Here is a 17090-nt window from a genome sequence, read left to right as displayed (position 1 = left end):
CACACGAGAGAGAGAGAAGTAAACTAGTAATTCCATCTAAAAAGAGTGACTGAATTACTAACTTGCTAGTGCTTACTGCTACTTGAGAAAAGCCACACAAATTATATGTAACAAGGATTATTATAATATATTAGCATGCAGGTAGTTGAAAATGTGTTGGAACACTTATGTAAACAGATAATTTTTGTTCAATTAGCCCAATTTTTATTTTATACTCTATGAAAACTCACTACATTTCAGAGAGACGGGAGTTGTAAACAGGTCTAGCTGAAAAGCACCACCATCCCTTAGTTTTCCAAATAACAGCATATATAGATGATTCCCTCAAGTAAGAAAATAAACTTTTAAAAAAAATTCCTATGCAACAATGGCAAGACTGAAGACTGCAATTAATAACTGCAATGAACAACTCTTTTCTGGACTCAGAATGTGGCATTTGTTACTCTCCCCTATTCTATCCATTAGAAAAGAAGGTAAATGTTCCCTATTCGTGTTTTCTATGGCAGCCATGATTTTATGTTAAACTTACCCTTCCTGCTTCAACTATTGCTTTTCTACCCTGAAGGGTATTTAGGTTTCTTCTCATGAAACCAGTCCACACTTGCTATTATTCTTACCAACTCTCTTACAGCATTTTTTTCAGTTATGCTGTATATCCTTTGAGATACAGGATGAAATCTGCCTCCAACAGTCAAGATGCACAAAAACCATGAAGACTACAGTTGCATACTGATTTTGCTCTTCACTCTCCATTCCATTCATACTAATTCCAGTACTGTATCTTCTTTTTTGACAGCTATTAGTATTGAGTTGCTATTTTCACACAATTCTTATAAACACGAGGCCCTGTATTCTGTCTGGTAATAGTCAGCTCGTACTCCTTTATAACATATAAGGAAGTAGAATTGTTTCAGCCCCTCGTGCATCACTTCAAGGATCTTCAGACTGAATTTAATTATACTCCCATTTTGTTTTTCTATCCTATTTTTCAGATATCATCCTAGTGTACACGTGCAATTGACTTTTTTTTAAAAAATAAAAGTAAATAGAGCTTCCTCCCAATTATGAGATAGTAGAACAAAAAAAAAAAAAACAACATGGTGATATGGAAAATAACTAAATTGATAACAACCAGAATGAAATAAAAGAACAGCAACAGTATTGTTGTGTCATGCTTTAGGATGAAGAATCAGCTTTTATAAAAGCAAATAACCACAGAATAATATGCATTTCCAAGTAATACCTGTAGTTCTTTACCAGGATTGGGACTCTTCTCTCATGCCTTAAGTGAACACTGTGTAACAGTCTCTGGGATAAGAATGTAAATAGGTACACAAAATGAAGCTGATAAACTCAGAATTCTCTTTTCAAAACAAAAGATAGGCTTTGTTTTGGACATCTCTGTTGACTTTTACTATAGAAGGTATAGGAAATAAAACCTCTTATGTAGAGGAAAGAGTTGAAGGTAGGTTATTTAAACTTTTTATTAGAAAATGGCTTATTTTTTTTTTAAGTTCCTAATTTTAAAACTCTCAACCAATGTGTTTTCTGATTCTTCAGGAACAACCAATACAAAGACTGTGGGAAATGAGTGTTATCCAGACTCATCACTACTTCATTCTTCTGTACACAGAACCATTACAATTGCTGTGTTTTGAACAAAATTGTTAAAAGAATATTTCATTTAGATCTCAAAATAGGATGTTTGCAATCCTTTCGGAGAGGAAACATTTTCTTGAAGGTAATACAACAGTCATAAACACTGATTCAATGAACAAATATGCTCAATTGTGATGTTTATACTTATCATAAATAGTGCTTCAGCCTACTTTATGAAAACTAGATTTTCAAAAGTATGGATTATATGCCTTTCTATGTCCTATGACAGAAAGGCAAAACAAGAAGCTAGGACTCATTTCTTAAGAACAAAATAAAACGGAAAAATAACAACACTCACCCACTCCAAGCAGGATTCCTCTATTAAAAAGCAGGATCAAAACAAAAACAAACACAAGAAAACCCAATCAAAAAACATGAGAGGTAGTTCAGATCTACCTATCCCAAAAACTGTTGACTATCCTTCTCAACTCTTGCCTCATTTTTAATAAACAAACCCCAAACCTCACCTCTAAACCTCATCTTTTACTTGCTTATACTACAAATAAACAGATAAAATACCTGGTCGTGACTTTCTGCATACGCAATGTATTTTTCTTCATACCGTCTGTTTGTTAATGTATGCACAATATTGCCCATATTCCAGTCTTCATCTTTCAGCTCCTTAATTATCTACAGAAATAAAGGAAAGATCATGGAAGTTATTGCTGTTTTAACTAAAAGCTCATTACTACACTTCTCACTACCTTGGTGCAGAAATTTCCAATGGATTGTGAACTATATTTTTTTAGTTCTCCTATTCCCAAGTTTTGAAGTGATATGCTTTCTCTGACAATCCAAAGAGATTTCTCCTTTTTAATTTCACTACATAAATATTATAACTAGAACACTTTGTTTCGCCTGTACTTCCATGTACAAGCATGGACAACAAGACTTGCCATCATGTGAATTCTTTGATATAGTGGGCAATCTGATTGACCAGAGCTGCAAGAAAGCATTGCACTAAAAAATGGGAATAAGTATGTACGCACACACCTACCTACACAGGATAATGAAAGAAGTCCTGTATTTCAAGCAACCCTGGCATACGGCAAGCTTCCAACTATAGTTTAACCACTGGGCTGCGTGGTAGAGAATGGATCACTGCAAGATAGTGCTATGCTATTGTCGGGAAAATAGACAATAACAAGAGAAGGTGCTTAGTGCAGGGACTTGCATGTTCCCCCATCAGTGAGTTGCTGGTCAGTTCCAAAACTGTTTCAGTGCCAAAGCTTTGTAAAACAAAACAAGCTTTACATTTTTTTGCCATGCTAGCTCTTGATATTTAGCAATTTAAATTAAGATCACATCAATAGGAATCTTCTGTCTCATGTGACACTATTTCCTCCCTCTTATAAATCTAGCTCAATTTCAGTTAGTCTTTTCTTTTTCGTATAGTACTTTATAGGCCTCCATTGATCACTGCAACTTAAATACATATACGCAAATATATAGACATAAAAATAAAAGTGATAAAAAGGCAGTAACACTGAGATGGCTGGTATGATGCTGTACAATTTAATGCTGTGATTGTAACTGGCCATGTACTCTCAAACATACTGTTTTTTTTTTTCACTCCATAAATCTGGCTGTAAACACATTCAGGTCTGTATACAGCATCATATTATGTACTACATTTATCTTTAATATGAACTTCCAAACTAGTACAGCCACTGTTATGACAAACAGCTTATCTTACCTCTACAGATCCCTCAGAATTAGTTCATGGATACCTGGAGATCCTTCAGGTTTAAAAATCATTTTAGCAAGCTCACTACAAAACTTGCTATTAACAGGTACATACTTAAAAGCTGGAGAGAAATGAGAGATAACAGCTGATAGACTCTGTTTCTAAACTTTTCCCTTCTGATAATTTCAGCTTTATTTTTGCCTCAAGAGATGTTGTAACAAAGTAAATGCATCACCTCTTTCTCGAACTAAAGGTCTTCTGCTGTGGTTGCTTATTTGCAGTTTCCTCAACTAGAAGTTTCCTGCCTGTATCACGCTATGTTCTTGTTCAATCAACATATTCCTAAATAACTGGAATCTGTTGTGAAATAGCCTAGACTATCATAGCTGAATTTACACCCACCACCTCATCAGCATGCCAAGCATCCACCTGCTGTCTCATGGTAAGTACACACTTAAACTGGAAGATTTTTTTTGTCCAGGTAAAGAATGAAATTACTGCAGGATACATACATTTCCTTCCTGAAAGATTCAAATTAAAATAAGCAGACCATATCAGAGATTGCTAAATTAGATTATCCATCTTCTACACTCAAAAATCTATAGTCTAGGGTTTTTTCTTGGCAATTTTCTCTCATTTTTTTCTTTGTATTTTGCATACCTACAAAATTCTTTATCTTTGCCTGTCCTAAAGTGTAGTAAGGAAGTTGAAGGTGTAACAGAAAAACAACCCCTCATCACAACAAGGTGTTTCTTGTTACTACAAAAATATGAATTCTTGCTGCATTCCAGAATTTACATTACTCCAAAGTTTAATGATGTTCCTGTTGGAAAAGCTGGCAAGTTTGTTCTGAATTAAGAGGTCTGAGACCCGTTTTTCAATTGGTCCCTTATTTCCTAGTTACAGAAGTGAAAGATGCTGAAGTTAATTGGCTTTTTATTTTAAGCTACTCACTATATTTATTGAAGCATTAATGCTCATATAAAACATTTATTGGTTTCAGATCATTATAATAGCCTGAGGGTTTTGGATGCAATCTTCTAACTGAAAAACATTCTCTAAAACAGCAGCAGAAGCCTTTTGAGATCATTTAGTGTTTTATTCCTTTTCCTGTGATTCTCTATATTTAGGAAAAGGTAATTTAAATCCTTATTGTAGTCATCGTTTATTAGTATATTATTGTTCTTGAAGAGCATTTACAGATTTTTATTATTCTTTTTGTAACCCCATTGCTGGTGTTTGTATAATTCACTTAAATTTACTTTGGTTAAACTTTCAGCTCTATGTTCAATGCCAACTATTATGCCAAATCCTAGGAGTGCTTGTTGCTTATTTTCAGGGTGGTAGTTTTTTATCTTTATCTGCATATGGTTAACTTACTATCTACCTGTTCACATTCAATATAAACTACACATTCTAGAGCTGTTGCAAGATACAGGTTATTTAAAAAAGAAGAGTCTATGTGTATTGTATGAAGAAAACAAGCATCAGCTAGAATGCAAAGAATAGCCCCTGAACTTACTCATCATCTGAAAGCTACATATCTGACAGCTCTCATTTCAGTCACTAATACCTGTGCTCAATCCTGTCACAATTTGTTTTAGTAGGACATTAAGAGAAGAAAGAATAAAATTTGTCAGTAAGACTCAGAAGTGTTTCTGTAGATAGAGAAAAATCCACTTTGAGAAACAGAATGTATTTTTAAAAGCGTTCTCACCTGTATCCACTTATCTGGAATAGCCATGGCAAGTCGATAATCAAACCCTCCTCCTCCCTCTGCAACAGGACGACAAAGAGCTGGCATTCCAGAAACATCCTTAAATGAAAAAATGCATCATAATTTGCATAGCATTGCAATTACTAGTTCTGATTTTCTACCAAGCAGTAATACTTCTATGCAAACAATCTGTAAAGTATAAAGAGCTTCACAGATTGTACTGGGTAAAGAAGGAAAAAAAAGGAAAATCAGTGTGATTACTACACCCAGATTTGCTGTTTGAATGCAAAAGTTAGAGGGAAAAGTATTATGACTTTTCTCATCAAATAATATACTACAAAATATTTTAATAGATATTTGAGAGGGAAGAGACCTCAGTAATTGCAGAATTTGAAATAATTAGCTCTCTTGAGCTCCAAGCAATCAACAAAAGTAGAAAGTAGTCAAAGACAAATTAAATCTTCATTTTGTTTACTGATATTTTGCATAAAGGGGGGCCTAAAAATAAAAGGCCAGATATAATGTGTAGTAAGGAAGAAAAATACAAACTCTACTCCTTTCCTAAATGCACAAACCCAAAACTAATGATCCAGCTAGGCCTGGAAAAGTTATATGCTCTTACTGCACAGTTTTCCAGTTTTGTATTGATGTAGGCTGATCATCCTTATATTCGTAGTTCAGAGTTCTTAAAATATTTGACCATTTTATCAGGCAATTATGTCACACAGCATTCTTTTTCTAAAGTTAGCTTATCTGTACAGAAAATGCAAACCACCAGTAATTGCAAAGTATCTATCAGTACTCAATTTTACTAACTTTTGTCAGTGAGAAGCCATTCCACCACAATGGTTATGGCTTAACATATACCTCTTGCATCTAGCACAAGAGAATTCATGGAATTAAATTCTGACTAGAACCTGGACTTAATTAGGAAGCTCATTCCTGTTTTCCGGATTCAATCCAGGTTTCAATTCAATTGCTGCGTTAGACTATTGGAAAAGATAGTTGCACTTGAAGGTCTACATACATCCACATACATGCATACATACACCCCACCCCCCATCCTGACATAAGTGAGGAGACCAACCACATCATTGTGAAGCTCATGGATGACAAGCTGGAGGTGGAAGGCAGGACTGTCATCCAGAGGGACCCTGACTGACTGGAGGAATTGATCAACAAGCAAGCTCAGGAAATTCAACAAGGGCAATTGCCAAGTCCTTGCCCCTGGGATGGACTAACCCCTGCCTCCACACAGGCTGGGGAGAAGCTCTGCTGAGAAGGCCCTGGGGCTCTGGGCTGGCAGCAAGCTCAGCATGAGCCAGCAGCCTGCCCTGGCAGCACAGGCAGCCACCAGCATCCTGGGCTGTATGAACAGCCAGTCATTAAATCACACAGATCAGCACAGATCACATCAGCAGCCATTAGATCACACAGAAAACTGCATCCACATTGCACTCGCTGTAAATACCAAATAATGAAGCAGAAATTTTTTCCAAACTTTTAGATGTTATAAGACGAAGTTCAACAGCTCTCCTAAATCAGTCAGATAGGATAAAACACAGACTAATGCTCTCTACATTATGCAGGACAAGATGATCTGAAACAAGTCTTTTCCTTGTGATGCTATGATGCCTACCTGGACAAAATCAGAGTCTGAGATTTAAGCAGCTCCTATCTACTTTAGTCACAATTTTGAAAGCCAGATTTTTGGAAAGTAAAAATCCAAATTTAATACTATTTTTATCTATCTATAGATTTTACCCGAACACTAAAAAAAAAGGTCACTGTTAGTTTGTTTAGTATATTTTCCACCAAATACAAACAGTCAATAACTAAGCATTTGTTCAGACTTTAGTTTGAAATGAGTTGCGTATAAAAAAAGAAACCACAGCAGTAGGGATTTTTTGCCTGCTTGTTTTTATGTCAGGCACGATGTAATTTTACTTAACACTTTTTGTTCTCATTATACAAAACTAAGCAAAGGCTTTATTTAGAAGGCCATAATAAAAAATAAGCATATAGCCAGTACTACCTAAAAACTTAGAAATTACTAAGGCAGTGACTACATAAATATTAAAAAGCTGTAAGAATTATCAGTTAAGTAATTAAGCAATATAGTATAATTAGTTATGGCTAGATAAAAACATTTTTCTCATGTGGCACTCATTCCATCATCATTATAGGCAAGCAGATATTCTTTGTTGTCTTTTGCAATTTTTATTAATGTCAATAGTTTCTCTTTCGGAAATTCTCTTTAACCATTCAGCACGTTGATCAATTCCATCTTTTGTGTAGTGACTCCCCCAGACAGAAAAATTATGTATTGAAAGAGAAGCAGCTTACAACTCAAGCAAGAGAAACTGAAGACATCTTATTAAAAGAGAACTCTTAGGCCAGGTAATAGAAGAAGACTGAACTCAGAATTTCATTGGTAAGAATGCTTATAATCTTGGACTACCTAGAAAACAAACAATTTTCACTTCAAATAAGCCTACAGCTCAATGACACTAATATCAAGTTTACTAGTAATTGCTCACCAGATGCTGGTTTTGATAGCTTGTCATCAAGCTTTTAGCAGTGGTTGTAATATAAAACTTTACAAGAAGTAAGAAAAGAAGTTACACAGTATTTTGCTTTCTGAAGACAGGGAACTTTTAAATAATACAAAGTTTTAGTAGAAAGCTGTACAGTCCCTAATGATATCAGAAAAATGCAACTTTAACTGAAAAGAATTATTTAAATGTAACAACAGAAAAATCCTCAAGGTTTACATGATTTTCTCTTTTAGATAAAAAGGAAATGTCGTATCTATTCATAGAACTTTAACGCTCTGGTGTGTAGTACTATTAAAAATTCCAAGTGCCAACAATAATGTTTTTCAGTCAAAAAAAGTTTAATTGATCACCATCGACTCAAGTAATATAGTCTGTTTGCTCCCTCAGAAACATGGAGAAACTTAATACTAAATTTAAATTAGCATACACATTCAAGATTTATAAATTTATCACATTTATTTTGAAGAGGTATTGTTGATTATGCCATTATAATTCAAAATATGCAAAACCACACTAGGACTGTTAATCTTTAGTACCATGAACCACTAGTGACAAATGGCAATCATGCAAAAGCAATAAACTAATAAACCCAAATCTCATTACAAGTTCAAGGAGATGAAGGGAAAAAGAAAAAAAATCTAAACATTAATTAATGATCCATTAATGCAGAGAAAATTCCCAAAGTGCCTATTCCTGTTGTTTTTCCCCCCACAAGGCAAAGTCTATCCGCTAATTAGTATTTCTTAGCTCCTGTCATTCCTTGAGCATCTGAAGTGTGACTTGATAATTAACAGGAAATTCACATCCCAAAGCAAGCTAATCAATATTAATGCCACTGAGGATGGCAAATTCTGATCTTACCTCTGCTATGGTTATGCATTCTGGATGCAAGAATTTAATCATGTGGTTGGCCAGCATTAGGTAACACAAAGCATCTTCATCCACATGTAGGCCAAAATATTCGTTGTAATCTCCACTGAACCCAGTGCCTAGTAAGACAGGATGTTTTAAAAACACAGTTACTTTCTTAAAAAAATACATAGATTTTGCAATATGCAATTTTATAAGCACAAGATTTATTTAGAATTTCAGATCTACACATATAGCAGCACAACAAGATAATAGCAAATCTGGAATTATTTGAGCACTTAGTGAGCTTTTACAGCACTATTTCCACAGCAACAGAGCTGCAAGAGGACTGCACAGATTAGAGCTGATTAAATTACTTACCAATTCCATGATGGTGATACAACATAGATGTAACGCCATCAAATCGGAAGCCATCAAAGCGATAGTCTTCGATCCACATTCTCAAATTTGAGAGAAGAAATCTCAAAACTTCCCAGCTGAAATAACATGAATTTATTTTATGAGCTTTGGAAACCTTGGGATCAACTAGAGTTTGTTATACCACGTTCCCCACTTGCATATACAGTACTTGTAGAGGACATTTTACCATTTTAATAACTTCTCCCCCATTTTTCATTAGCCTTTTTCTAATAAGTCTGTCTTCCTTAAGTCTTTGTCTTTTACTGCACATAATTTTAAGATTGCAGATAGGTGTTTAGGAAAAATTGTCAACTATCTATATAGACATCTAAATAGCTTAGTGTTTGAACACATATATTGCATTTTAATACCCATACTTGCAACTGTACTTTTCCTTTGCCTCTCTAAAGATGTTTATACTCTGTGGGAAAAGGTCTTATAGAAATGGAAAGAAAATTATAAGAGGTAAGATTTTGTCCCCAAGATTTTATGCATTTACAGTAATTTCTAGGCATAAGAAAAGTTGGAAAGCTGTTGTCCCCTGCCCCCTCCTCTCCCATTATTTACAAATCAATATCACGAGTAGATTACCAAATCACTTAATGTGTTGCAAATTTACACATTGAAAGAGCAAAGCAACTTATGGAGGTTGAGATTTTTTGCAATTCAGAACAAGAATGAGGTATAACACACACAAACAAAGCATGGACATGAAATCAAAAATAGAAAAGTGGTTCCAAAGTGAGAAAGCATATGGAGGTATTTGTGAACAAAATTCATATTGAAGAATAAAAGAGTTTCAGGAACAGTTTTCCTACTATTAATCACCTCCTCTCCTGGGACACTGGTCTCAATAGCTTCAAAGACCCCCACATCTTGTTTCTACCATTCACCCTCCATGCCACTATGCTCTTTGCCACCCTCAGCACGGGCTGCCTCAGGTGCATCTCCTGCAAGCTATAGCTCCAAAGAGCTCACCCATCTCAAACACACACATGAAGTAACAGAACTTTTTTTGCCCATGTCTTCAATGGCACTTGTCAATGTTATGATTTCTCTCTAACCAATTTCCCAAGATAGCACAACTACAACCCCACCTACTACTGAATTTCTGTTCAGAGAAGAGTGCAAACTACACAACAGCATGCAGGGTCTCACCCACCACCCTCCGGTGGGAGAGACAGAAAGGGTACACCTACCACAAAGGACAGTCAACATCACTGTTACAGTTTCCCTATGCACATGGCATAAGGCAGTGAAGGAGACCCTTTCTACATTTCACTTTATTTAACAGACGTCAGAAGCAGTAGAGTCATGAGGCAATTTTGACACAAGAAATAAACTCCATTTTGACAAAACAAACGTGCCCACCTTCCTTCCTCAAAAAACTTCCTCATATGAAGGGTGTTTTAAACCTGGAGCTAGTAGTAATTATTTGAAAAGATGGAGAGGCTGTGGACACAATATAAAGCTGGTAAAATCCTGACCACACCAAATAGACAATTCTTATTTACTTCAGTAAGATCGTATTTCTCCTTTTCTTTGCATTTACTGCACACAGATACACACCTGTGCATGTAAAGACAGAAATATTACCAAATCAGAACCTCCAGATTTAGGAAATGAGAATCAATGTATTGCTCCAATACAATTCTGGGTGTGCATTACATACAAGATTTTTTGTTCCATCCCCGTGGTTCCCTTGCCTCGACCCAAATCAGCCCATTCACAAGTAATACTATACTAAGAACAACTCAGGAGCTTGTCTACAGAACGTTTTATACATTTGTTATTTTTCAGGAGAGATTATTCTCAATGAATGAACAAGAGAGAGGATTCTCTGATAGTCAAAGGAATAGAAAGGTATCAAAACTGTGAACTGGCAAGCTATCACAAAAATACAACTTTGTGCAAATGCTTGCTGTGTCTTTCTGACCCGCCATCAAATTTCCAGAAAGCTGTTTGCTGCAAGCTAAACACTGTGAGCAAAGTCAAAGCAGTAGCTATATTACAGTAAAAATATCCTCTCACACAGAATTAAGATAATGCACATACAAAGAGTAGATTAATTGCTACAAGCACCAGCCAGATGAAAGTTATTTCTCCTCATTACAGACTGCTTGAATTTATAACCTTAAGTTTCTTAAAATGGTGAGGAGGATTTGTACATTTGAGAAAACATACACAGAAGGTCCCAAAACAGGTAACAAATGTAATTTTTTCCACCATTGTTGACACTGAAGAGTGATCTTTGGAAAGAGATGGTGAACCACTATGAAAATAAATTGCAATGACTTTTACATGAAAAAATGACTACAGATAAGAACAAACAAGATGAATTCATTGAACCAAAAGATTAGTTAGCAAATTGATGAGATCAAAAACCTGAGTAGGAGCAGCAGATGTTTTCCAACCATCTGATTGCACATGGGAGAGAAGATTGTAAATAAAGAAATAAACAAACATATTAACTCTGATTCTAGTCTAAACTTGGAAAAATTCAGTTTTAGGATAATTTCTAGGAAGGATGTCAAATAGTAGCAAACATATTGACTTTTAGAGAGCTAACTATACAGCTCTGAAACACGAGCCAGAATAACAGCTTTTTTGAAACATGCAAATCACACAAACCATACAGAGGTTCATGATTTCATCCAAGTCAATTTGTTTATGGGAGCAGCAGCATTAGAAATAGAAGTTGACAGAAGTAACAAATAACTTTGCAGAATGCCAGAAGCCAAAATCATAGCATAATTGAAATACATCCACCAAGGAAGCCATAATTCAGGAATATTTCCAAGAAGTACATTCTCGTAATTTTACAGACAGATATGGAAACAGGATAGCATTCCTTAAGAACATAATTTCTTTTGTGCAAAAGCTATACATTAAATTATATCCTAACAGTCTCTCATTTTTGCATACCATAAAATTGAGAAAGTTCTTTCATTGCATGCATGATCTAAGAGAGAAAAATATATGCTATATTATCATTAAGGAACAGAATGATTTACACTATAAGAAATTTAAATAATTCAGAATTCACTCAGACATCATTCAAAACACAGGTGGTCCTTACAGAGAAGTCTTGCTGGTTTTTTCTCCCCCTTGGGGCCAATAGCTCACACATTAAAAACAGATTTCTCAGTTGAAGTAGTGAAGTGATCGTATCTAGCTAGATGACCTGGTTTCGCAAGATGAGAAATCTTAACAGCTTTCCTATACCAGGTCAGCAGAAAACCTGTGAAATTGCTTACAAGTCACACTCATTATTTACTTTTAATGATTCACCAAAATAATTCACCAAGATAATTCTAAAAATTCCAATCCATGATGAATATGAAATATTTAGATACAAGCTATTAACACATTTAAACCAGTTAATTTTGTCACTATGGACAAAAAAATAACACTTGGCTCTGCCAAACAGTTTGAAGCTACAATTCTTGAACCATATTGATATTGGCATTCAGGTACCGCATTTATTATTATGTATTATAGCAAATGTATGGAACTGCTGACCTAATAAGAATCTAGACTTTTATGATGATTTACCTGTTTTCAATTCTTAGTGTTTAATTAACACATAGGATCACTAAATTGCTAGAATACTTTTCCCCAAATGTTTCAACAGTTGACTGGCTTAAATTCCACCGATGGATTGTTAAACATAATAACAGAGAAACTGGCACTCAGTCTGATAATGCCAACTTTCAGTGAACCTGATCAAGTTTCACATGCTGAGTTCATAAAATAGTACATCCAGATTTGATAGAGAGATGTGCTTTTTCCCCCCGTGGTTAATCAGCATACACCATTTTGCCTGTTATTTAGAGGCACTTAGATCAGAATAATACAAAAGGGTAACAACTCTTAATCCTATTTGGAAAACAACAACAGAATCTCTGCATTTCAACCTCCTTCATTTACACAGAAAAGCAATTCCTTGCTGTCCTTTAGGTTATATCGTTGCCAAGACTCCAAGCCATCTCTAGCCATAAAGGATTAAGAAATTGAAGCAGTGCAGCATGTGCCCCCTTTTTAGCCAAAGCACAATCCTGATTTACACTGCTAGACTACTTTTGATACCTGCACTCCTAACTATACCGACCACCATTCTGTGGGAACATACACATCTCTATTACTCAACAGAACATGACAACAATCATTAACAGATCAAAAGAGCTTTTGCTTGGTGATCCAAGCCACATTATGCCTCCAAAATGAACTGTGCAGACAACAAACACAAGAGAGAGCTATCCTCCTAGGGCATACAATAACCTGTGAGCAGCAGGGGTCAGCAGCAACATCTCACTCTCCCTGTATCAATCCCAAAAAGAGGCAGAACAGCAGTGAATAACTTTTTTCCCCACAGCAACAGAAGCACTGATGTAGAGTGCTATTATTTTTAGATTTAAGATTTCTGAGAGCGCACTGCAGGACTGTGTCCTGTACATCCAGAAGAGACACAAGCCAGTCTATTCCAGCAATTTTAAGATTATTCATATTTCAAAGTTAGTATTTGGACACAAAATAACTTTTAAGGGAAAAGCTTATTCCAAATCCAAGTACTTAGTAGTGGCACAAATGTCAATAAATGAGAAGTTACAGGAGACTAATGCTTTCAGTTTAATATGCACTGAATTTTTAACAGTATTTTAAAATAAACAGAAGATAACTGACAAAAATCCTAAGGACAGAATCCTCTCTATGCTCCAACATCCAGTTGCAGGACAATTTAGCTGGTAAAAGTCTTCAGAATGGCTGCAACATTCTTGCAGTATTCCTGATCTATTCTTCACAGTGTCACGGTATTCTGGATATTATTAAAATAAATTAATATGACAAGATTGTTTTTTTTAACATCCCCACCATAAGCAACCAACCCAAAAGACAATCAGTGTGGTCATGATCCCTTTGGTCAAGCAGTTCAAGCCACTGTACTGTGAAGGTGATCTGGGGGTCAAGAGAGAACTTACAGATTAGATGTGCAAATTGTAAGGTCTTCTACTTCTTGTCCATCACAATCCTGGATGAGACTTGAAATGAACACTTTCAACAGCAGTAGATCTTTACTCACACAAAGCTTGGAAAGATTTTACCCATACTGCATGGATTATAACTGCACTTTCTTGAGCATGTTAATGGGAATAGTTCCCAATTCTCTTCCACTGCTACTAGATCAAGACCTCCTTAACAGGGAGCTTGGATCATTAGAGAAGATTTATCCGTACCTCTTCCAGCCATATCAATAATAAAGATAACCACTTTTTTACCCTGAAGCCTCTGACTTTAAAATAAATATTTACTTTAGATTTCTCCCTGAGCTTTATTCTCAAATTTATCAAATAATTTAATTACTACCCCACTGTCTGCTTCCCCACTTACTGCTTACAATCAATTGCTTATCACTTTACCTCTTGTTCTGTGCATTGTGAAGTTTAGTTTTAAAGAGAAATGGATCCATACCATGACCCTTGTTTCACTTGATCAGATTATGTTTGCTTTGCTACCTGTATAGAATTTTTAACACTGAAAGCAGACAATTTGTACTCTGAGTTACAGAAAATACGTTGACAGTGCCAAACAAAAGACTTGTAAACTTTGATTTTGGTCTGCAAAGTAGCTTTATCTTTTAAATGACATTTCAAGCAAGAAAAGCATTAAATAACATAGGTAACAGTGCATTACAGATATCAAAGTTTTATCTTTCCTTAAGGTACAGTATGACACTGCAAACATTTTTTAAAGTTTTAATCCCCAATTAGATAACAGTCTAAAAATTTCATGGCCAGCTCTCCTTATAGCTAATGAAAAGTTCTCACCCAGGATTGACATCCCAAGTTCTTGGGACTCAACCATGGAACAAACAGGAATGGACATGGGTCACTGAAAACAGATGAAAGGTTTTGACAAGTCATAATTGCTATGCAATAAAACTAAATTATTTGTCTGCTTAGGTTCCTGCTGCATGAGTAAAGAGTACTGTAACATCAGGAGGGAAGACAGACCTATATTTATGGCACATGAAATAATCTGAACTACAAGGAAGTACACTAATAAAGAACACTACATGTCTGAAATCAGAGAAAACAAGCAAAGCTGAGTACTAAAAGGCAGGCAATTGAAGCATATCGAACCATAACCTCAGGAGGTACACGGACAACATCCCTCTGAAGCACCACTAGATTACCTGATCTGCCAAACATTAACACATAGGTATCTGTCCAAAAAAATCACCCTCCTACTGAACCTCAAAGAAGAGCAGAGGTCTGCACCAGAACACAGCAAGTGTTCTAAACTGTCTGAAAGGCCGAGTGTATCCTGAGGCCAGAGGGGATGAAGTCCTTATTATGAAAGTCTGAAACACTAGATCAGTAATTACAGTGGGGTCTCAAGTATGAATAACCTTGTGATTGTGAAAAACTAAAGTTTCCTGTATTCATATTCATACTGTGGCCCTTGGGAATGTTTTCCTACCTGAAGAGACAATGAAAAAGCTAACCAGTCCTCATGGACTTAAAAGACAAGATTTACAGGAAGATTTTTTATTCCTAATTTGTCTTGCCACAGTGAGGTGACAAAAGGTCACACGAAGTGGATTTGACCTGTTAAAAGTCCCTCTCAGTCTGTTTCTGGTCAGGTATGTGAGTACCACTACCAATATTAAGTCTAACAGATGTGAGAAGGCCAGTGATGGCAGCAAAACCCAACACTTGTTCAGATCAGTATCTATGAAACTTTCAGACTTAGAGTGATTGGCATCACTAAGACAGCAATTTTCACTGGGAACTACAGATCCCTCTGCACAGCAACACAAAGGCCAGGGCTTTTGCTTTGCTTTTGTTTTCAACCAAAAGGTGCTTAACGCAAAGTAATGGTCACTGATACTAGTTTTTCCAGTAGGAGCTGAAATTCTGATGAACTGCTTAAGCAGATTTCCAGACTAGACCAGTTGCCATTACACAGCTGATTCACAGAGTGACATTTCCAAATGGCTTGAGATTAAGGTAAACAATCTCACAGCTTTTTAAGAAACAGGAAAATAGACAGGAGACAGCAGACTCAAACATTACCAGATATGGGTTAGTCAGTCATGTTTTTAAGGAAGTCAAGATTCTATCTTTTCATATTGCAGGATGGTATTAGTCATCTTCAACAAAACAGTTTTCAGGCATATACTTCTCACAGCAACTAGAGGCCTCTCATAGGAAGAATCATATCAAATTAAGATGAAGGATGGATAGCTGTAGGAATGAAAGACCTTTCACCACAGCCACTTGCTCTCAGCTGTTTTGAGCATTTTTATAGAAGGATAGAGATCTTTGAAAAGGGCTGATAGGAAAAAAATGCTTTCTATATTTTTATAGGACATTATTCCATTAAGTTGGACTGTATAAGAGGTGAAAATGCTAAAAATAAAATCCAATAGATGACTAGTGCCTCACTGCCATGAGCAGTAAGAAATAAGCAGTTGAGATCCTCCATTATTTAGAAATCTGTGCTGGAGAAACACTGAAAGCTTGCATTTGTAAGATTAAATGAATACCAAACATGTAACACAGGCACATCAAAATCCAGGAACAAAGTTTTATTCTTAGCCACTGAAAGTGAGGATTTATGAATGCCATCATAATTAGAAAGTCAATAATACCACACTGTTACAAGACTATATCAAAGTAAGTCACAGGAAACTTTTATACTTTCAGTAACAGTTAAAAAAAATGAATACTTTTATCAATACTTGCTGCAGAAGACATATTTGCTAAAAGTGTTAATATCCCTTTCCCTAAATTAAAATGAAAAAGCTCAAAAGTATTTCAAAATTTCAAGGCCAGCCTTCAGGAAAACAGTTCTTAATTATTTAAGTAGTATTATGAAAAAGCCATGAGAAGTTGAAGTGAAAGGAGGATTGCTTTCAAATTTTGAAGCACTTGTTCAGTGAAGATCTCAAGCCCTCTCACAAACTAATTCATACCAGTTTCTATCAAGCAACATGAAAGTTAATGCTGGTAAATTACTTGTATACAGGATTGCATGATTATTTCTGTCTTTTTCGTGGGCAAAACTCCCATTCTGCAAGAGTCACTGACAAATATAAATATATATATACACACACATATACACATACTTACACTTTTTCTATTAAAATTGTAATAGCAGAACACCGGTTATTATATCATGTATTTTGTGGCATTCA

The 17090-nt window shown here is 35.6% G+C and overlaps 1 protein-coding gene across 4 annotated transcripts in view; it reads right to left on the bottom strand.

The window, feature by feature from the left end:
* GBE1 (1,4-alpha-glucan branching enzyme 1) overlaps positions 1 to 17090 on the bottom strand; it is a 167534-nt gene that overhangs the window by 61144 nt on the left and 89300 nt on the right. For all 4 annotated transcript variants that reach the window (XM_074901193.1, XM_074901215.1, XM_074901198.1 and 1 more), the window contains exons 8-11: positions 8852 to 8967; positions 8483 to 8610; positions 5064 to 5162; positions 2179 to 2289 (exon numbers count right to left, since the gene is read on the bottom strand). In XM_074901193.1, coding sequence (XP_074757294.1) covers positions 2179 to 2289; positions 5064 to 5162; positions 8483 to 8610; positions 8852 to 8967 — 454 coding nt within the window. The remainder of the gene's footprint in view (positions 1 to 2178; positions 2290 to 5063; positions 5163 to 8482; positions 8611 to 8851; positions 8968 to 17090) is intronic.

Source organism: Athene noctua, chromosome 1 (genome assembly GCF_965140245.1).
Source record: "Athene noctua chromosome 1, bAthNoc1.hap1.1, whole genome shotgun sequence".
Classification (NCBI taxonomy): domain Eukaryota; kingdom Metazoa; phylum Chordata; class Aves; order Strigiformes; family Strigidae; genus Athene; species Athene noctua.
This window is presented reverse-complemented; position numbering and strand designations above follow the sequence as displayed.